The 23,354-nt window shown below is 42.8% G+C and overlaps 1 protein-coding gene across 7 annotated transcripts in view; it reads left to right on the top strand.

Annotated features, from left to right (window-relative positions):
• Positions 1 to 13,465: 13,465 nt before the first annotated feature.
• LCORL (ligand dependent nuclear receptor corepressor like) overlaps positions 13,466 to 23,354 on the top strand; it is an 89,542-nt gene continuing 79,653 nt past the window's right edge. For all 7 annotated transcript variants that reach the window (XM_030014222.2, XM_030014201.2, XM_030014191.2 and 4 more), the window contains exon 1: positions 13,466 to 13,678. In XM_030014222.2, coding sequence (XP_029870082.1) covers positions 13,525 to 13,678 — 154 coding nt within the window. In that variant the 5' untranslated portion in view covers positions 13,466 to 13,524. The remainder of the gene's footprint in view (positions 13,679 to 23,354) is intronic.

Genomic DNA, 23,354 nt, shown 5'->3' with positions numbered 1-23,354 from the left:
CTGTTGGCTAGAACAGTTGCATCAGACACTGTATGAAGGGTCACTGTGAAGCATACAAGAGAAAAACAAAATCAAACTAGATGTGACGCCTTAATCATCTCAAGTATATTAAAAGTTTTGACAAATGAGACATGAAATAACAGGGAGAAGAAACTTTACATACCTTTAGAGGAGAAGGTCTTAATAGATATTGAATTTATTTACCTCATAGTATTATTAAGTATAAAAGCCCAGACTTTCAAGGGTGTGTTAAATTTCACACGTTTTACACTAAAGCATTTTCCACCTGTCTTTTACATATCGGAAATTATTTCATGTTCTACTTAATCACCATTCTCTCTACATTAAACCACGTATAAAGTTATTGACTGTTGAAATAATGAGGGAAAAATTATAAATTGTGACATCCTATACTTTTGTATTTGACTTTGTCTTGAGTGACATTGTTTTATTAGAAATATAGCACAATATTTTTAATCCTTATTTGAAGATGTGAAGCATCTGACAATGTAGTGGTTAATAGGGAATCCTTACTGAATAATTTTGTTTAGCAGGCCTCAGTAAAGGTTGACAGAAAGCTCCAACACTATTTGATACTTAAAAAAATAGATTGCTATTTCAAAGTTTTCTTTAATGATCTGAGAGTAAACAGAAAATCCAAAAGATGAAAACGTGCATCTGATGCAAAATTTGTTGCATTTGTCAGGGATGGTGAGAATGAGCTTGTGGCACTGTACTCAGCTTATTAAATAAAATGTAGGTCTCACTATAGCCAGGTGGAACAATAAACATTTATAGGAAAAAAGAAACATAGGCATTTCTTACAAAATGGAGAACCATATTTTAGGCAGTGATGGTCAAAAAAATGCAGGGACAATAGGACAGACACCATGAGTTCCTCTAGAAAGGCTAACGGGATTCAGACAGTTATATTCTAGCAGGGAAGTAATGAGTATCCTTTAACTGAAGTAATTTTACTTCCAATATCTCACTTGTGAGTTTTTTTTTTTTAATTCTGCTGCCTGTTTTTATTCTTCCTTTTTAAGTGCATTGAGAATCTAGAAAACAGGCCAGCAAGGATCATTAAAAAAAAAAAATTTTTTGAACTCTAGAATATGGCTTATTTTGTGACTGCAATGTAGAAATACCTCTGCTTCCTCTCTCACTTATGAGAGGCTTAGTATTATACCAAAATATTTCTAAGACACCATATCAAACCTGATTTTTTTCCTCTCATCCACTTAATAAACGTGACTCCAAAATATAAATCAATATATTTCATGGTGAAGCATGTTTCTTAAAAGAATGTTGTCATTGTTTACCTGTTTAAAAAATACAATTTGAGGACTATCTGAAAAATGTCACAAATGTTGACTATATCCCTCGAGTATTTTCAGCCTGAGAGTGATGGTGTTCCTGAAATGACACCTCTGTGCACTTTTAACAAAGGCTGGGGCATGGGTGTAGGAGGGGAAAGAGGAACTCTGCCATTTGGTCATGTTTTCCTTCCAAAATAGTCTATGACGTTCACCCAGATCATGGGAGACACAAACAAAGCATGTTATCCTCTGCCCTAGGAAGTTAGAACAGACATCCCCGAGTACTGAGAAGAGCCTGATAGCTATCATACCACTGAGGGCTCAGGGCAAAGCTTGCTTGTCTGCTGGCTCACGTGCTCTTTCTTTTTACAGCTGTCCACTTTGTATGGATTAGCTAAATAGTTGCATTGCCTATTTGGTGACTAGCTGTATATCCATGTAGGGTCCTGTCATGAGGGCTGATTGTAGTTCAAGCTTCTGCTTCATTTGTTTCTCCAGCTTGGTTTTGTTTCATACCTTACCCTCATTTTTTTGTCCTCTACTGTGTATATGTTTATCATCTTATCCTAGCCATGGTTCTTGTATCATCTATTACACCACTAACAGCAGCATTATTTTATTAGCAAATTCCAAGGTCTCACCTCTGTGAAACAAATAAAATGCATCCCAAATAATATATGCTGTACGAACTGGTGATAGAAGTGGTATAATAATATTTAACACTTAATGTTGAACTCTCTTCATATCAAGACATCCTTGGGCTACATTGATTTGTCACATGCTGTATAAGACTTTGTTTATGACAATTTTGATCAGAAGTACTCAAATTTAACAAACAATCAGGCCACAGATGGCAGTTAATCTAGTCTTTGACTAAATTAATTGCTTTCATAATTGGGTACACATGGAGCTGTTTAAACATTAAGCACAGTGCTCTTAGGTATCTTTAACAAGAGAAAGTATGGCTGTTTTAACCAAATGCTTTGAGCAGCTGAGAGTAACAGGAGAGTGTGTGTCATAGGAAAAAAAACAGAATGCTGTGACTGCATTTAGCTCTGCAGAGACAAGAAACAGCAAGATTAGAATTGTCATGTTTGGTTAAATTTGAGAAATGTTTTGTAATTGCACAGAGGTAGGAAACTTGTTACTGTTATCCCCTGACTGGGCACAGAATCAGCCTAAATCTTTGGGAGATAACATGTTTTACCTACAGTTTCCCCTACACTTAACCAACTAATTGCCCATATATGAAAATAAGGGGAGAGGAGTTTTAGTTACTACTTCCACAACCTTTTCAGTGCTGGAGTGTGCAAACCTTGTTGAAGCTCTGACATACCTAGCTAGGGACCCTTTGTGGGGAGAATGGTGATAACCAGGGTCAACATATGATAGCTGTGGTAAGGGAAAGCTGATAAGCACTGGAATACCAGGGAGTGGGGATTTTGTGCAGGTGAATTTATATACTTATGTAGCACTCTACACATAAAGCTGCTTGCGCATCATAGCAGGTTGTGCTGACCTTGACTGGTTTCTACCTGACAGGCCAAGTTCCATCTTAGCTCATCAGGTAGTTTTGGGGAGATCATTTTTCAAATATGCACAAGCTCCTGTCAAGCAACCTACAGATCTACACAGAGCTACACTGGAATTCCCCAGCAACAGATCAAGCTCCTGTCTTGCAGGCCACACCTGGTGAGTCTACACCAAACAGAAAACCATCTCCGCTGAAAGTCCTAATATCCCTGAAAGCACAATGAACATTCTGTCACTTAGACTCTATTTATATTCTAGCTAATATGTTCTTCCTACCCTTTCCTTTTCTACAAAGGAAATGCAAGATGTTTTAAAATATAATATTTTCACTGATAAGAAATATTGATCCTAGCAGTGCAAATATGCTATTTCCAATAATCTGTTGCTAATAACCATGCAAAACAGTTGTACAAGGTCAATGTTGAAATGGAGCTGAGATTTATTTTCGAAGTAGCGCTCCATGTATAAAAGGAGCATTCACAGGGGTCAAGGCCACTGCTGTGGAGCTTAATGAGTTCTTTGCATCAGTGTTGGAGGTGGGAGAAGCTAGGGAGATCCTTATGCTGAACCCTTTATTTCTGGGAGGAGGGAACTTGGCAGAGGAGTTGTCTGAAATCAAAGTGGCTGTGCAAGAGATATGGAACAAGTTGCTAAAATAAACACTAAAAATAAATCACCAGGACTTGAGTATTCACTTGAGTTCTAAAAGAATTCCAGATTGAAACAGCTGAATTACTAGTGGAAGTGTATGACCTCTTATAGCTTTTTCAAATCTGAGGACTGGATATAGCATCCCTAGAGATTTGTTATCTTCAAAATAAATACAATTTTTAAAAAGATCAAAATTGCTTTGGATTTTAAAAGCTTGTGTGCTTTCTACAATGAGTTTGTAGCTAAATCTATTCCACTTTCATAGACCTGTAGATACAACGATAAAAGATTAGAACCCACTTTAATCATCAGTAACCGATGCTGTTGGTTTAAGACATTCCTACCACCTCCTTTGACTCTCCAGTCTGAATGACTAGTTGAATGAATCACAGTGGAATCTATTTTATGGCAGCAACACCTGGCTGATAAATGTTGAGAAAAGCTGACTGTGAGAATGCCTAAAAGCCTAAGAATATGTGAAATAATCTAAACGGAGAGGGCTTGTTACAAGGGTGTGAGAAGTACTCAGTATGAAACCTTGTCAACCAAATCTGAAGTGGTGGTACAGCCTTGGCTTGTAACAGTATTCATGTTAACACTTAAGTCTATGGTTAATTTTTTATTTTTAATAGTGAAACACTACAGTGTAAGACAGAGTGCCTACCTTAAAGAGGAAAACATTGCCAGTTCTCACACTCGCATTACAAATTCTGTTATTTCTTTAAGCCCAAGACTGTAGAATCAGTGAAGACAGGAGCCTCTTGGTTTCCCTTTGAAAGAAATTAAATACATAATAGTGCAGAAAAGGTTGAAAACATACCTTGATTCAAGCCTAAGCAGAAAGGCAAGAAAAATTGCACAATGGAAAGTAATACAATAGAGAGGCTGGATGGAGAAGGAATATATCTGAATCATTGTGGCACTGTGCCCAAACTTGAAGGAGCAGGATCCCAGCATTGCTCTGAAGTGGTTATAGCACATTTAGATGCACACCAGTTTCTTAGCCATCTTGCTCTGTCCTTCAAGGCAAATGGTGGGAACTTAAACACTGAAATTTTTAAACAAGAGGAGGAAAGAGAAGAAACAAATGTTTGTGTTTTTAGAGGAAGTGCACTTGCTTAAGATAGAGAAGGAAAAGAGTAGTTCTGTTTGCATCTGAACCCATGAATACTTGGAATGAAAAAGGCCTTTCCAGGGATGATCAAATTATGGGAAAGGACAACAGCAATGTTACTCTTTTTCTTATGATGATCTGCAGTAGATCTACTCTGCCGTCTGCTTTTCTCAGCAGGAATCCAATGAGGAACTGTTCAGTCTGTCATACTCAGCCTACTGTGACTTCATTTTTTTTATTAGCTGAGGGGATTACTTCATGTAGTCCCAAAAAGGAATACTTAATGTGAACCTATAATTGTTCTGTTAATTTGTTTGAATTAACCTAATACAAAAATAGTCTTTAAAAATTAATGTGCAAATGGTCAATGTAAGAAAATCATAAAATCAAGTTTTAAAAAAGCTACTTGAGAAATAACATGAACAAAAAAATCATTCCATGTGTTTGATTTTAAAATATAACATGAAAAAAGGGACAATAAGAAAATATCTTGTTTATGTTGATTTAATTGCCTTTGCAAAATAGAAATGTTATTTTCAGTCCTTTTGCAGCACTACTGAGATTGATTAAAACCACATGAAAAGATACCTATTGAGAAGCAGCAAAAACCCAAACATTTCAAGAATGCAGTTATGTGAAGCAATACAAGGCCATAGAAAACTAAACGCCACAGCACTGATCTAGCTAGTGAAATAGTTGCATTTCAAGAATAACCAGGTCCTTATTTTCTTATTATTTTGGGTCTGAGAAATCATGTTGCACTCTGTTTATTTTGCTAAAAGAGTGGTGAATTTCTCCCGCAATGTTCCTCCTTTCTTCTACTTTTTTTCAATTTGAGATGCTTAGCTTGAAAATTGAAGACATGGAATTGGTGGGAAAGGAGGCAGAAGGGAGTTGAGTGGGGGATTCAGAAGATAACATAACCTGAACCACAGACAAATTCAGCTAAAAGAAAGGTTATACATAAAATTGATAAGATGAAGCTTATAGATGTAATAAAAATAGTTGTTCTAAACCAAACCATGAAGAGCTCTACTTCAAGAGGCAATAACTCTGCAAGTGATGTTACGGGAAATAAACTGCTTTACTCAAGTGACCAGTGAGCCATTCAGTCTCATTTCCTACCACCTCCCATGGCAGATGCGGCTTGGGTTGGCTATAAAATTGTAGCCTATGCTGGAAACCGCAGCTGGAAAGAGGTGCAAAGGACTCTAAAACTGGAATTTCTGCAGTAAAAAACAAAAACAAAAGACCTGTTATGGGCATACACCTTCCTCCTCCCAGAATCACACACACATCCACTCCTGGGGAGATGCTAGAGACCTAGGAGGTGTTACCTTACGCTCTGCTTCCTGGGCAATGACTCTGCCGGAGCAACCAGCTTGTGGATTGGGTGTTGCTTACGTGATACTCTCCCTCTCTATTTAGACTGTAATCCTTCTGGGAGAAGGAACCACATCCTCTGTTTGATGCTCCAAGTGTGCTGTATCTTGTCACATGCTCTGTTGGCACTACTGTCATACAGGGAAACCCACCCAGTGTGACATTCCACGCAAGGAAGAGTACGTTTGGGGGAAAAAACTTCCTTTTTAGCTTAAATAATAATTAATCTGTCATCTGCAGCAGGACTAGCAGCCCTTGTATTACTTAGCTTTAGCGAGTTCTTAGCTAGTGTAATTGTAAAAGTAATTCATGAAGACAGTAAACAGTTGTCTTTTCAATAATAGCATAAGTTTGGATTACCAGCGCATGCTCTGATGGCTGGCTCAGTATTTCATGTCTATCTCTAATATTAAGCTGCAATTAGTGATCTATTCTCTCTGGGTTTAATAGCAGTATATTTTCAGCTGCAGAGTTGCTCTGGTGATGGCATACTTAAATTACTTGGCCACTTGGGAAACTTTAGAGAGAGTGAGTGACATTACTCAGCTGTGTGGAACATAGGATAACAGTTTAAATGGAAGGAAAAAACAGCCATATTTGATAGATAGTGCTATGGAGACATCACTTAGGAGTATATATCGGATTTTACCTTCCCTCTAAATTTAATTTTAATAGTCAAATAATGACATGTTAAAACAGCAGTCTAATCTATAGAAGACTAATTTGTTATTTTTTGGCATTTCAAGCTGTCTCCTTTCACTTACACACCTTTTTCTTCCAGGCTAGTACTGAAGCATAGGATATATCATCCTCATAAGAACACTTTAAGAATAATAAATGTTTTAAATTAGTACTGAACAAAAGTTGCTATATTTCTAGTTGCAAAGTGTCCTGTTTTTTCTAGGATAACACCATAGAGTCTTTCATGTATTTTGTGTATTAGCATTTGATTTCACCTTACAAGCCTGTATTGTTTAAAGCCCTATTTTTTTCTACCTTACTGTGCACTGAAATGTAGCTCTGCTTTGAGCAGTGATTCTGTAAAGTAACAATTTGGATTCCACTCTGACCAAATGTGCTCAGCTCACCATAAAAGTTGTGTGATTTTTTTCTAGCTCTAGGGGTTTGTCTAAATGTAATGCAGCCTTCATACACATGTGTTCTGGCGTAGCAGAACATGTGTGTGATGAGACCATGGCGCTTTGGCCACAGTAGCACCATACCCTTAGCTTCTAAAGAGTAGTGATAAACAAAGATCTGAAAATAACCTATGAAAATGTCACTGTATATTCTAAAATGGTATAAACTGAGAGCTCTATTCATGTTTTAGTTACCCATGTAAAACCAAGTTAATCTATTTCATGAACATTTACTATAGAGTTTTATTACAATGCTTGCTTGCTACAAACAAGGCTAGTTTGATACATGGAAGTGACATCTCTATTAAATCAGCTAGTATAGTTAAAGTAGACAGGACATGAAGAATATTGGTGTTCTTGAAAGCTTGGCTGCTTTTTGCTAAGTTAATTAGATAGTCTGATAAGAAAACATCTGCTCAGATACAAACTTTGTTTTACCTATTTAGATCCTCACAGCTTTAAGAGCACTACTGCTAGAACATATGATAAGAAGCATTTTCCCATTTTTTGCCTTCCTGTACAAGGGATAAAGATGTTTGTGAAAAACGGTCATCTGCCTGCAATAATCATGTTTCATGTACTTAGAATTAGGTCAATAACAGGGGCACAAATATAGCGCTGACTTGATTGGCTTAGTGCTGCCCTTCTACTTGAGGAAAGCTTCACTTCATGAATTTCCTGGTACTTTTCTTTAGGTAGAGATTCAAGGAGCAGGTTTTAGCTAAAAAAATGTTAGTGTACACTTAGAAATTCACCTTGGCTAACTTTCTGTTACCCTGTGCACAGACACAGTGGTGCACATATGTTGAAAGATAGTGATACCAGCTAATGCTGATGAGATTCACAAAAGCAGACCCTGTAATTAGGACACAGCAGTACTTTTCATGGTATATATTGCTGAAATACACAGTCACTGAACACCAAATATTACACCCCAAGATTTCAGATGTAAACAAGTGCCATTTCTTTCTTCATCTTTCAGAGATTTCGTATTAAATTATAGTGTCTCCGCACATCACCATTTGTAAACTATTTTGAATTAAAGGAGATAAAAGGCCTAAACCTCAGGGACCTGGAACGCTTGCAAATCTTACTTCTTCCTGGTGATCCAAAAGCCGATGAGCAGACCTGAAGTCGCCTGACTTTTCTGCCTTGTTAAAAAGATAATTCTTTCACCTGTGTGTTAAGTGGAAACTTCTCCAATTGTTCTTATTTGAGTTTGAGCTTTCACTTTCCTTACTAGAACTGATGACAATGCAAGGAAATGTTTTGGGTTTAAGTTTCAAGGCTCACACGGCCCCTAACCCAGGTGTCAGCCACTAATGGTGAAGGATTTTAGCTTTTTTTCAAAAAATAATTATGGATCTTAAAGATATTTTTGTGTAACTTCACCCTGATTGAGGTTGTTATGAAAATTCAAAGTCTAAACTATTAGATTAGGCATAATCTTTTCACCTGGGCTGTGCTGCTCGCCACCACAGGCCGGGACGCAGTAGGTAATGGGATGGCACCTCTCTCACAGCATTCTTGCCATACAGCACTGCCGCTGCTGGTCCAGGTTCTCCTGCTGGATGTTACCTTCCTCCTCCACTGGAGGAAAAAGAATAGGCTGTATATCAAATTTGGAGTAGTGGAGCTGCTGGCAGTAGGTGAAATAGTAGGTGGAGCAGTGATGCCTCAAACTACACAAATCCAGCTGCAGTGGAAAATAATTATTCTTCCCTAGCTGTTTGTGCTTACCTCTCTTTTGGAGGCTGCCAACCTCCTCAGCCACAGCATTTCACCGTACAGTGTATCAGTTTAAATCTCTGAAATTCATGGTATTCTAGCTGATGAGACTGTGCTCTTTTGCATCTTGTCAGACCCTCACAAAACCGCTGTGCTGGCTGTCCACTCATCACAGCCTGAATCTAAGGACGAGATTGGGCCTGAAAAATCCTGTTGCTTTTGAATAGGTGTACTTTTCCAGGTCCTGAATTTGAACTCAGCTTTATGCAGGCAACTCTAGAGCAACTTAAATACTTTGTATGAATGTGCCTTTAGGAGTGACCACAGGGATTCTGCCTTAAAAGCATGATAAAAGCATGTGCAGATCGCTGAACAGAACTGGAAAGTTTGCTTGTCAGAGCTTCTTCTGTGGAAGCTATGTGCTAAGTCCCCTAGCATTTTTTTAGATTAAGTCCTCAATGATCAATGAGGAAAAAATGACAATTTAAAAAAAAAAAAAGGGAAAATGGCCTATATAACTGATTGCTGAAAATGACATTTTTCCTACATCTGACACTGCAAAAGTGGTATATCTTATGAGCATTTCTGAATTCTTTGTAATGTGCTAAATTGTTAGAAAGTGAATATTGCAAACAGGTTTAAGTAGTCAGGTATTGTATTGGCAATCTAATATTCACACTAATTACTAAATAACCCTTATTCTGTTTGGCTAGATCCTGTATCTAAATGATCATGTTAGTGTTTATGGTGAAATCTCCTCTAGTGTCTTTTTTTTTTTTTTTTTTTTTTTTTACCCTTCTATTTTCTGCTGTGGTGTATCGTTCAAGTATGAATGATTCTCTGCAATACTTATTCATAAAGCTATCACACAATTCATCATTTAACTCTTTCTTGTTTTACCAGGACACTGACAATTTCCAAGTTTACAAATTGCAATCATCTGAAAGAGGGAGCTCACCACTTCAGGAGGTACTCACTTCAAGATAGCACCTGCAAAAGGCTTACTACAGGGTTTTGACTGATCAGGTTAGACTGTTTTAATTACACTTCATCCTTACCCCCAGTTTGCGCAAAGCAGTACTTATGTGACAAAGAGCCACGTAAAGCTGTCTGTACAGAAGTGAATTTCACCTTTGGGGATTAATTATAAAGAGGTTTTGGTGATGAACAATTTTGCAATGTTTCAATAAGAGAGTTAAATCTCCCCAATGTGTGTTCAAAAAAATTAATTCAAAATGTCAGCTTTTGATGGGGTTGTGGTATCAAACTGTAAGCATCTGTGACTGTTTTAATTTCTCTTTACCCCCAAATTAATACGAGATGAAACATACAGAAAGAATGGCAGTAATAATTCCTGTATCTTCAGACAGAATTGCACTGGACTTTGCCTCCAGAGCCATTTCTAAGTAACTGACTCCCTGATCCTGTAAAAATTAGCTAGGATAGGCAGCTAAAATTAACTAAATCGAAATTATCCCTCACTGCTCCAGCTTCTGCCCTCAATCAGACTTTGAGTTTTGATCCAACCCTTGCTCAGAAAAGTGGAATCACTTCTATAAAATCAAGTACAAATCCACCTAAGAAGTGACCTCTTGGCTGGAAAGTCATTTTCAGAGAAGAAAAACCAGTACAGCTAACGAAAAAATAACACCCCTGATGGTTTGACAAAGCAAGATCCTTCAGTTACCTGGTTCAGTTTCAAGTTTGGAAGAATAAAACATCTCAAAGGGAGGGAATGGTTCAAAACCTAGTCTCTACAGCATATCTGATGTCTAGGCAGTATTTTCAGAAGGCCTAGGAGTTCAAAATCTAGGCGACTATAAAAATTCAGTTTGAAATTCTTTCTTTCCCTTTTCTTCCTCCTGCTCCCTGAAACCTGCCTGCCAACTTTGCTAGCCAGGTTTACTTCTTTTTTCTTTCATGCATGGAGAATTCTCTCAAACAGGAGTAACCTTGAAACTACAACAAAAAGTGTGTTAAATTAACAAAACGGGGGGGCAGGGGGAGGCGGTGTAGTTTCTTCTCTGCTCTTTATTTAATCATAGACATCTCACAATAAAACTCTTCAGATGCAGGGCATTTGTGTCCCTACAAAACTGATTCATGTCAGATAACCTCAGGGATTCAGTTAAATGAATAGTGTTTAAAATTCCTGTGTGTTGAATTCATTAAGCTCAATTAGCTGTTTTACAGAAGTGACAAAGTTTATTTTTATGAAATTTCTTTACAAAAAAAGACGTGACCTGCCATCTGTTACCAAAGTTTTGTTCATTCCAGTGGAAGCAGAGCTGATCTTCAGGGCTGTGCTCTACAAGCAATCCCTGAATATGTCCTTCACCCACAAAAAAGAACATCTTTAAGGAGTTCAGAAGGAGATACCCACCATGGAAGGTTTGCATGAGAAGCAAATGCATGACAGCTTGGGTTTTTTTTAAGCCCACCTTATGGCAAAAAAATTACCTTTTACTGGAGGATATTATTAGTTTGAAACTGATGCATTCTATCCGAATAAGTTTACATTTTAGTTTGTGTGGGTTTTGACAATGTCTTCCCAGAGTTGCCTTGGCTTTTGCCACTTCTCTGAGGCAAGGCTGATGGTTTTTCTTGCTGTTTGGAAGTCCAGTGCAAATAAGAGAGCCAAGGTACTCGCAACAGATCTGAGGTGAAGAAGGAGGTAGCCAGGAGACTGGCAAGCTGCTGCTTGCTATTTATTGCTGGCTGCCATAATGAAAAGCTGGAGGAAGCAATAGGCTGCCTCTTCACCTGCACTTCCAGTCTCGCCGTTCTCCTCAAGTGCTCCACTGAAAGGTGGTAAGGGCTCCATTCCCAAACAGCCCCGCTTCTGGTTGCAGTGATGCTCTACACAGATAGGTAGAGGGACGAATGAGTGGGGAACAGCTTCCCGTTTTTTGTTCAAAGTTGAAGCCCTTCTGCAGCTTAGACGCAGTATCACCGTCGTCAACTCTGCTCATCTTCCAGCACAAGAAAAATGTTGTGTATAGATAGGGGTGACAGGATTCTTCCTAGCATTGCTCCTTCAGCCCTTATGGGGGAGGGAGGGGAGAAGCAAGGGTGTCTTTTCTTTTCTATGGCCTTATTAAATCCTGTTTTCTATCACAACCTGCAAACGGGCACAGAAAATGCCATTTCTTGCTGAAGTAACACTGCACGCAAAGATGGTTCTGAGAAGGGGAGCGTTGAGGAGGAGGAGGCACTCAGAGACGCACCAGGATCTGAGAAAACAGCGAGATCTTGATTTTTCTGTCTGGGGAATTCAAGACTGCTAATCGTTCTCTTGCAAGGCATGGGTAGCAATTGTCACATTACACTGGTGCTGAGGGATGTCTGTCTTGTGCTGGAGTCTGGAGGTAAAGCATGAGGGTGGCTGTGTGCAGAGCAGCAAAACCGACTGTCCAAGCAGTTGTCAGATGCTCCAAGTAATCCAGTCTGACGTTTGTGTGTTAACTTTCCTGCAGTTACCTTAATCTGACTTCAGTTCTGAAGCCATTCATAGGTTGATAGCAAGCTTTCTCAGGCGTGCTCCCAGATGCTGAACGAAACCGACTTGCTTCTAGTTTCCATGCTAGCCTTTTCCAAAGGGGGGGTGGGAGGTAACGCTCTGTTTTGTGTACACCGGTCCCCAGCACACCTCCCTGTCTGGCTCTATGTGATCAACACCCTTACGAAGAGCAGGCTGAAGGCAGAGCCGTTAAAAACAGCCTGGTGAACCGAGCAGTAGTTTAGAGAACTTTGAAAATCTCCCGACAGAGTGAATTTGGCAAGCGACTTGGGAAGGCGTAGCATTGTGCCTTCCCTCGTGCGACAGCCACGTCCACGCAGGTGGTGGAATAAGGGACGGACTGCCATGATGGGCAGCGGCTCCGGGGGGTCAGGCGTGGGAGAGGAGGTGGAAGAGGCTGCGGGGGGGACGGTGGGCCACGAGCAAGCCCCGCTCCGAGCAGCACCCGGGGCAGCACCGCGGGATGAGGGCGAGAGCTGCGCCGGTTGTTGAAATCCTCTGAACCCGGAGCTGCCTCCCACCGAGCTGCGGTGCCGGGAGGTGTGGGGCGAGGGTCGCCCTGCGGTGCTGGGGCTCAGGCAGCGTGGAGCCCTAGGAAGGACCGCCCGGGGGGAGCGGAGGGGGTGAGGGGGGTGTCTTCCCGGTGGGAAGAGCTTCGCGGGTGGGTGCCGTTCCCCCTCCCTCAACGAACTACAACTCCCGGCGTGCATCGCTGCTGCCCGCCCTGGCTGGGCCGGAGCAGGTGGCGCGCTGCCCTGCGGGAGTTGTAGGCCGGGGGGACCTCGATGGGAAACGGGGCGGTGGCGGGGAAGGACGGGGGGGGGGGGGGGGGGGGGGGGGGGGGGTCCGGTTTCGGCCCGGTTACCGAACCGGCCCGCTGCCCGCGGAGGGGGGGGGGAGGGCTGGAGCCCGGGAGGGCCCGCGGCGGGGCGGGGGCGCCGCGGGGAGCGGGGACACGTGTCCATCACCCCGCCAGGCGGCGCGCGCTCCCCGCCCCGGATGCTGAGCGGGCGGGGGGGGGGGGGGGGGGGCGCGGGCACGCGCTCGACGAGGCAAGAGGGGGGGGTGGGGGGGAGGGAGAGGAGCCGGGGGAGCGCGCGCTCGTATGTAAATGAGCGGGCGTGAGGTCAGAGGCAGATGGAAAAGGGAACAGACAGAATGGCCGCCGCGGCTCCCGCTCCTCCTGCCGCCGCCGCCGCCTCCCAGTGCCGGAGCCCCCGCTGCACGGCGGAGCGCAGGGGAGTCCGCCGAGAACTCGACTCCTGGCGGCACCGGCTCATGCACTGTGTGGGTAAGAGAGGGGGGGGGGGGGGGACGGCGGGGTATCCCGGCCGGGGGGGGGGGGGGCGCGGCGGCGGCGGCGGGGTCCTTGAGGGGAACGGGGTGGCGAGCCGGGGAGCGGGGGTCTCCGCGGGGGGAGCGGGCGAGGCGCCCCGAGCCCGGCTCTCTCGGGTGGGCGGAGGGGGGGAGCGGGGATGGAGGAGCGGCTCCGGCGGCTTTCTTGGAGGGCGGAAGCGGAGACGGGGTCTGTGGGGGAGAGCGAAGGTCCTAAGCCGCCTCCAGGCAGCGGCGGGTGGGTGTTGGGGCTTCGGTTGGGGCCGCTCCGTCCCTCCCTTCGCCGCCGACCGAGACCCTTTCTCGGCTCGGGTCCTTTTGTCTCGGCATCTCGTCGTTGGCGCGGTGAGTGCCGGTGGCTGCCCCCCTCCTCTCCTCCTCCATCGCCAGTGCCTGGGGGGGGGGGGGGGGGGAGGGAGCCCGCCTGTGTGTGAGAGCGTGTGTGTGTGTGCGCCTTTAAGAGGGAGCCGCTCCTGCACTGACGGTTGGGATTTGAAGTTTTCCCTCCCCCCTGGAAGTTGTCATGGCGACGGCAGTTCTCCCCTCGCCCTCCTCCTCCTCCTCGCCCCCCCCCCCCCCCCCCCCCGGGGGGCTGCCCCGGTGCCTCTCGTGCCGCGAGGGTCCCCCCGGCTCACGTGACTTCCCCGCGTGTCTGGGCGGGGGAGCGCGGTCCCTGGCGGCCGCCTCGGCGGCGTTCCCGCGCGGGGAGAGCCCGGCCGGGGCGACGAGCGGCGGCGGGGGACGGAGCCCGGAGCCGCTCCCGCTCCGCCCCGGCGGATACCCGTGCCGCGGCGGCCTGCCGGCTTAACGGCTCGCGCCTCTGCCCTCGCTTCCCTGCCCCTTTCCTGCGGGCAGGCTGCCCGCCTACAGCGCTGGCACGTTACGTGTGCTGCCGCCGCCGCGCTGCCACCTCAAGGCGGGGGACGCTTCGGTTGGGGTTTGTTTGTTGGGGGGGGGGGGGGGGGGGGGGGTGAACACTTCGATGGCAGGAACTGCTTATTTGTAACGTTTCAACAGACATTTCCCTTCTTGGGGAAATAGGTAAAATCCTTGATCTTCAAGTAGTATGCTAGTGTCAGTACTGATCCTCCCTGATGGCTGAGTGGTGGAAACACATCTAAGATGTAAGCGGGAGGGTGAGCAGCGATTCATTCAGTGTTTCTGCCTGTGCTTGAGACGAGATCAAAGTAAGAAGTAAACACCTAACAAGTAGGTACACTTACAATTACAGGCAATTAGCTTTGTCCAGGTTTGTGGGGGTTTTTTTACCTGTTTTCAGTAACTTGGTAGCTGCTTCGTGCACATTACTTCTTGTTCTTGCTGTGTTGCCCCAATAACACTTTCAAACACCCGTTATAACACCTGTGCATATATCATGATACCTGTGTATGCTTGTACTGTCTTTTTAATCATTCGAGTTATAGTATGATTTAGGAAAACAATGCTTATGTGTTTCTATACACTAATACATTGTATAATGCTTCTTGTGGAAAGAGTGCAGTTCAGTTAGAATGTATAGGGATAGCTAGTTCATTAGCATAGATGCTGTGACAAACTGTTAAATCTGATGGACCGATATATCTCAGAACATAGAAGTGGCCGTTCCTCTGGTTACCTGTTATTTAATGGCATTTCAGTTTTAAGTGTAAACTAAAATCCTAAAAGTCTGCTTGACAATTGATGACTGAAGGGAGTTTCAGGCAATAATGGTATGCCGCCAGATGTCTTCAGGGAGCACAGTTGCACAGCATGACCAACGCTGACAAGGACTGCAAAGAAATGTAATGAATGCTCCGTAAGACAAAATTCCACCATATGTTGGGTCCTCTTCTGGGCAGATCTGTTGTGTTTAGGGAACTTCTTCAAAGTTGTTTTTTGGGTTACTCTGTTACTAAGAACTGCAAAGTGTAAAACCGTTAACATAATTACTTACATTTTACACTGATTGCACTGTAGTGTTGCTTCACACTTAGTTTTCTTCTCCTTGGAACAAATGTTATTTACAATATGATTTCTTTGTACGTTCATGGTGCAAAACTCAGTTAATAGAAAGGAGCCCTGAAATTGTTAGCAACTGCTAAGGAGGAAGGATATTGGTTGTGGTTTAATAGTTAGTTGAGAGCTATCTCGGTTAAGAACTGTTACTTGGAATGCCTGTTGAGCAGCCCTTATCTGAGTGAAAGTGTAAACAAAGTGGCAAGAAAGTGAGTGGTCAGGATAATGGAGGTAGAGTACACTTAACAGGTTGGGGGTGGCTTGGTTTTTTTTCTTTACTCCTTTGAAATTCTGTAGCGTTAATTCTGTAGCGTTACCTTCTGTAAAATAACTTCTTACATTAGCTCAAATTAACTTCCAAGGTAAAAATGGTTCATTGTTCTCACTCGGTGAAGTATTCCTAAGGTTTTGAAGGGTCTAACAAAGTTAGTATTCACTGGAAGGTCTGAACAATTGTCAAGTTGATGGCTGAAACAGCAATATGGGGGGGGGGGGGGGGTGGTGAATATGGTGGATTTGGCATAACTTATTTTTTCTTTCTCTGCCCTTCTCAAGAATCATACATTTGTAGCAAAGTGAGAAAAATGACGTGGTAAAGTAGTAGCGCCCCCCCCCCCCCCCCCCCCCCAATTCTTGAACTAGCTTCCTGTCAATCCTAAAACAAACAAAAAAACACCACCAACAAAAAACTCGGATCATTCTACCTTTAGCATTTTTTTGAATTAAAAAAATGTTGAAAGGTGATATGGTTCTGTGGACTATCATTTGTCAAGCATTATGTTCAGAGAGCGAAGCAAGAAAGTACAGGCTCCTTGAACATGTCATATTGTTTCTGCTAAACCCTTTAGATGAACAACTTTACTTTGATGTCTTGTATTACTTACTCTATTGATACTAAATTTGATATTTGCATTTCTGTAGTGTAGTCACTTGAGCACTTTGTAATCCTTTATCTGTAAAGGATTCCTCATCCACTTACTTTATGGAAATGGTAAACTGAGCCAGAGATAATACTTCCAAGACCGTGATTGCTCAGCTTGAGGCTCATAGTCAACAGATTGTTCATATCCGCAACAGTGAGACAGAAATTATGCTCAGCTGCCTGCAGTATACTGTTTGCTTGAGGGTCAGCGATGGTTAGGGGCCTCTGCACGAAGGGCTTGATTGCCGAATTGTGTGTCAAAACCTGGTTGCAGACTTGAGTGCTTGCATGGGCTTCAGAATTAAAAGCTTGGGTTTTGCCAGCCTATTATGTTCATTTGTGACCTGCAGAATATGATTTAAAGTCTCAGGTCAAAATGTTCAAGCATTTAAAGAATTTGAGAACAAAAACAGTGATAAAATTTCACTGACATTACTGAGAATTCTCTTGCTTGGTATCTAAACGTTTGGAGGTACGAAAGACTTCACATTGTAAATGAATGGAATATATTCACAGAAATTCTAAATTCGTGTTCAGTATAAAATGACTGTTCAGATGGTAGTCTTGTGTGTGTTATGTTGAGCACTAACATTCCTAAGACGCCTAGACTTGTGCTGATGGATGTACCTAACTCTTGCATGACAATCAGAGTTCAAAACTAGATCCTCTTAGAAGGCACCTGAAGATCTTGATTCTGTCAGTGTTGTTGCAGCATGCACGATATGTGCTAACAAGTACTGTTTATAGCAGCGCTCGCTGGTATGTTTTGTCCTAGGTACAGTCTTTGTGACATAACTAACAAAATACCCTAATTCACTTTCTGTGTTTATGGAAAAGCGCCAGAAAGCTCAGAGTTAAAGTACTTAATTTAGCCAGCAACTGAGTTCCATGGTGGTTTAAATTGCAAGATATTTTATAGAGGTGAATATTGGAATGGTTAAAAATTGTTCTTTGGTGCTCTTTGATTAAAACTTTGTAATGTGAATTGGTTAAATGCATTCCATTGGATTGAGAGGCTTTGGTAGCATGGAGCTATAAAAGTCTAGCTTCATACTGTGGTCAGCCTTAAGAAAAAGGGTTTATGCAGTTTTTCTAAGCAGCCATTGATCCCACTGACCGATTTCATTTGAACTTTACAGGTAGAGTAATCACAAGTACATTGAGTCCCCATGACTTTCATGAATAGTTACAGAGGAGAGACCTAGTAGTTGCTGGGGTACAAGAAAAAGCTTCAGCATGAGGCAGTGCTTTTTACTATGTTATCACGGTATTCTATGGGTAAAGTTTGGAGCAGTAACTTAAGGCTCTTTAATGGAAAGTGCCAGGTAACTCCAGTAATGGATGTTGTAATCTTCTTGGTAGGGCCTCGCATTGTATTGTGAAAATATAAAAGCCTCATTTTCACAATGAAAGTTTAAAATAGTATCTCAACTACTTTAAAAGAATAAATACATTGCTATTTGGGGGGAGGGGAAGGGTAGAAGTTTTACTGTTCCTCTGCTGCAGCTCAAGGGCACACACTTGACAGGAAATAGCCTCGGTATTACTTTCTTATGAAAACTGAAATTTGATCAAAGTGAAAATCCATTTCTGTATGCTTCTGAAATCTAGCAGACAAATATTTCTTTGCTTTTGTATTTTTTTTCCAGACTTTTTTCCCTCTAAACTAGGATGTGTTGGTGCATCTAATTCTGTTTTGATGGATCTAGACTTTAAATTTTTTTAAAAAATATTTTAACTTCTGCTCCTGCTTACTATTTTTGAACAAGCTGTCTCTCAAGTGCACTTTCCAGGAAGGGGAATCCCCCCCAAGCAAACGGTTTATAGCTACTCTATTTGACATTATCCCCACGCTTGCAACACTCCTGCATTAAGTAGTTTGTCTTTATTCCCACAATATGCAGAAGTGTTCTCACTTTTGCTGTGGCTGTAAGTATTTTGCAGTAGGTTAGTGTCACTTTTTTTTGTAATACTGCTGTGGTTGTAGGTGATTTTCCATGGTTGCTACAGTAGTAGTAGCAGAACTATTTATTTTACTATACATCTGTAATGTTTTTGTCTACTAGTGATTGTTTTCATGGCTTGATGCTCTATTACCTGTTAAGCCACTAACAGACTGCATGCAAGAATGACTTCAAAATGATACCTGCTTTGAACTGTTTTGCTTCCTTGGCACTCCAGCTTCTTTAAACGGCGAACAAGCTTGCTATGGCCTTAGTGCCATCATCCAATATGATGGGAAGTAATACTGCTGTAAGGGGTTCCTGTGGATCTGTCATGCTTTGAGCTGTGATGTGAAACTCTTGGAGTGATTCCGGTGTAAAACAGATCAAGGAAGTAATCTCAGTATTACTGCAAATGTTGGAAGAAGAACGGGGATTAAATCTAGATCAGAATCACAGCACAGGTTCACAAGCAGTATTTGGTGCAGTGGGGGAAGATGGTATCATGTAAGGGAATAGCTCAAACTAGTATTAGAGGCAGGTGTGCAAGTCAGCATTAGCGTTGAACACTTATTATGAAACCACAATCTAACAATACAGTAAAGTGCCATCTTGCATCATCAAGTCTCACAGAACTATTACCAGAAAGGAGAAATCACAATCCTGACTGCATGCTCCCGCTGCTTGTATTCCTGCATCAGCACTCATTGGACCCTTGTCTGATCTGTTTTAACTCAGTAGATGGTCAACTGTCTGTTGAGAGGAGTTAGGGGCTTGCAAAAAAAAAAAAAAAAAAGTCTGATGGATGCTGGTGCTAGCACAAGGACAGGGGTGGGACTGTGTGACAGAAGCAGGATAGGTAATAGCAGAAATAAGCCATTGGATTGGTTTAGCTGCCTGTGGCACTGTCAGCTGCCTGGAATGGAACATAGTGCTGAAAGTACCATCCTGATTTCCCCTGAACTAAGCAGGTTAACAAAAGAGGAAAAAATGGTCAGTGTGTGTATATATGTCATTGGAAGTTGCTGTGGTATATGTATCACATTAACTGTCTTTAGATTGAAACAAGAGAAAACACATGGGGTTTGTTTTGCTTGTGTTGGACTATCATTGTTTCAAATCTGTAGTGTTAAATCAGCTTCTTTTCCATGTCCTCTCACAATCTGTTTCAACTAATCAGCTTTTCTCTCAGAAGTAATTGCCTACTGCTGTCATTATGTGTTTTTGAAGGGATTTCTTATGTTTGACTAGTGAGACGTTTTTACTTGGGAAAACTACAAGAAAAGTTAGAGTAATGACATTCAGAGGCTTAGTTTAAAATGCGGGGGGGGGGGCAGTTCTGTGTATCTAACACTAGATGCAGTACTACTAGTTCACTGATCTCTTGTGAACCTGCAATTTTAAGGATATATGGAGCATAATTTTATGAAAGACAAAACTGTACCTGCTACACAGACTAATCCATGGACTGTGTGGGATGCAAGCAATGCTCTGTTTGAATTCGTTGCACTTAGAACAGAAATGTGTTGCAGACCATGCAAGTAGATATATGTATCTTCAGTAGTGTTGATAAAACAGGTGACTGGTTTTGGTGTTCCTTATATTTAGATACTGGTATGTGGAAGCAGTTCAATTTTTAAGTGTTCCAGGAACTGCTGTAATCTTTGTCAATGTTTTTAGGCATGGCTTGAATTTTCTTTTTGTATGTTCTTATATGGTAGCTGTTTACTTTTTATGTGGCTGATAGTGTGCTGAGAAATTTAAACTCTGATAGCCTTTCTACACTGTAGGCACTAAAAGCTTCCTAAGCTGGAACTTGTGTAAACTGAAAATGTGGAGTACAGATATTGTCACTGCAACTCAGTCTCAGTTCTTCCCTTGAATTGGTATTCAGTAACTAACTGTGTACTAATGCTTGAGGTTGGTAACTTTAGGGGTTTGGGGTTGGTTTTTTTTGGGGGGTGGGTTGTTTTTTGATGCATAACATGATAACATGATTTTATTGTTTTTCTTTCTGGACTCACTGTACCTACCTTCGTGATTTATGTCAACTGGTATGAGCACTCATTTATTAAACAGCTCAACAAACTAGACTGTAAAACTAATCTAGCTTAACACTAACCTAGAAAATGGGATGAGAAACATGGCAGGAGGAAGAACAGGAAAGAAAAGGTCAGATCTAGTTTAACTTAGATCAGTTTCCTAATCAGGTTTACTACGTACCTGCATTTTCTCCTGAGTCAAGTATAAGTAGCTTTACTGGAGAGAACAAGGCTTCTGATTTTTAGTAACTATGTATTTTAACAGCAGTTTTTGGGGGGTTTGAAGTGAGCTGGAAACTAAGTTGGCTGAACAGCATCCTAATCAACAAGATTGTTGACAAGAGCAAGAATATAGTACCACTGACGATAACATCTTTCCGCTTGTTCTCCCTTTGTAGTGTGTATTGGGTTTGCGTGGCAAGATTTGGGTAGCAGGCGGGGTTACAGGGGTGGGTGGCTTCTGTGAGAAGCTGCTAGAAGCTTCCCTATGTCTGACAGAGCCAATACCAGCCGGCTCCAAGATGGACCCACCGCTGGCCAAGGCCAAGCCCATCAGCAACAGTGGTACCGCCTCTGACAACATATTTAAGAAGGGAAAAAAAAGTTGGTGGCAGGCACAGAAATGGCAGCCAAAAAAAGGAGTGAGAACATGTAAGAAACAACCCTGCAGACCCCCAGATCAGTGAAGAAGGAGGGGGAGGAGGTGCTCCAGGTGCTGGAGCAGAGATTCCCCTGCAGCCCATGGGGAAGACCATGGTGAGGCAGGCTGTCCCCCTGCAGCCCATGGAGGTCCACGGTGGAGCAGATATCCACCTGCAGCCCATGGAGGACCCCACGCTGGAGCAGGTGGGTGCCCGAAGGAGGCTGTGACTCCGTGGGAAGCCCGCGCTGGAGCAGGTTCCTGGCAGGACCTGTGGCCCCATGGAGAGAGGAGCCCGCGCTGGAGCGGGTTTTCTGGCAGGACTTGTGACCCTGTGGGGGACCCACGCTGGAGCAGTCTGTGCCTGAAGGACTGCAGCCGGTGGGAAGGACCCATGCTGGAGCAGTTTGTGAAGAACTGCAGCCCATGGGAAGGACCCATGTTGGAGTATTTTGTGGAGGACTGTCTCCTATGGGTGGGACCCCATGCTGGAGCAGGGGAAGAGTGAGGAGTCCTGCCCCTGAGGAGGAAGGAGTGGCAGAGAGAATGTGTGATGAACTGACTGCAACCCCCATTCTCTGTCCCCCTGCACTGCTGGCAGGGAGGAGGTAGAGAAAATCTGGAGTAAAGTTAAGCAAGGGAAGAAGCGGGGGAAGGTGTTTTAAGATTTGGTTTTATTTCTCGTTATCCTACGCTGATTTGATTGGCAATATATGAAATTAATTTTCCCCAAGTCGAGTCTGTTGTTTTGCCTGTGACGGTAATCACTGGGTGATCTTTCCCTGTCCTTATCTTGACCCATGAGCCTTTTGTTGTTATATTTTCTCTCCCCTGTCCAGCTGAGGCAGGGGGAGTGTTAGAGCTGCTATGGTGGGCACCTGGTGTCCGACCAGGGTCAACCCACCACAAGTAGAACTTGTCTGATGTAACAGTGAACTGCCCTTCTGTTTTAAGCTAGTTGGGGGGGCCTACTGTGATTTTTGTTGTTGTTGCTCTGGATTGTTTTTCTGTTAGTTGAGTCTTCTGAACTCTCTTGCTATGGTAATAAGTGCTAGTAGTTGTATAAGGGAAATAAATTGATCAGCATGACATGCTTCTATTATTATCAGATCAGTATATGCTTTTGAGGAGCTGTATTCCAGCTACTGGCAAGTAGCCAGGGCTTGTACTGCCTACAGCTAAAATGGGAAAAATTAGTACCTCTTCCCCTTATCCGCCCTCGTCTTTTTTTATTTTTCAGCTGTATTATATGGGTGTTTTGAATAGTTACAATGGATCCCTTCTTCTTGAATATGACTCAAGTATCAGGGCTTCGAACAAGGTTGTTATTCTAACCTTTAGAGTTTAGTGTGTTTATGTAAAGTGTAGAGGTCAGCCAGAGATTTGTAGACTTCACGAACTTAAAATTCTTCATCCCAGTTAGGACCACTGTCTTTTATGTCATTCTTGAACCTTGTTTTCTTCCATGTGCTTGGAGGGAACTTTGATAAGATAGGTTGGAACACTGATAGAGGTTGGAACAGAACTGAATTTGTGTGATTCACATGTCCAGTACCAAACTTCTGAAAAATAGGATGGCATTATAAATTTAGCTACCATACATACATAAGGGAAAAAAAAAAAAAAAAACAACCTTGTTTAAGGCTGTAAAGTTGTTATGTGATATATATACATATATATGTTTGGGGTTTTTTTTTCCCCCACTGCTAATCTACCACTTTATCATTCCATCCACTAAAGGCATAGAGAAGCCAGGAAGAAGGGAGGAGAGAGTAGGGAGGGGAAGATGGATGGTAGTGGCTCTGCCTGTAGCGGGGTAGAAGATGTATTACAAAGAGTAGAGAGAGGGCTCTGAATCTGCAGAATTGCACTGAGCAGTAGGGGTTGAATTCCTTTTTATGGGGTGTGGTCAGCAGCATGTGACTCTGCAGATCAAAGACCTATGTGTGGGGTTCCCATCTTTCTTTTTATTTCCACTTCTGGCACAGACCAGGTTCCTGTGTAGTATCTTGAGAAGCTGGATTAACCCCTTCTTAGATAAACACTTTATTCTTTGCAAAATTCTTGGGGAGTCTCAGCTGCTGCTTTTA

Source organism: Aquila chrysaetos, chromosome 1, assembly GCF_900496995.4.
Source record: "Aquila chrysaetos chrysaetos chromosome 1, bAquChr1.4, whole genome shotgun sequence".
Taxonomy (NCBI): domain Eukaryota; kingdom Metazoa; phylum Chordata; class Aves; order Accipitriformes; family Accipitridae; genus Aquila; species Aquila chrysaetos.
Note: the sequence above shows the minus strand (reverse complement) of the source record. Positions and strands in the feature narration are given on the sequence as shown.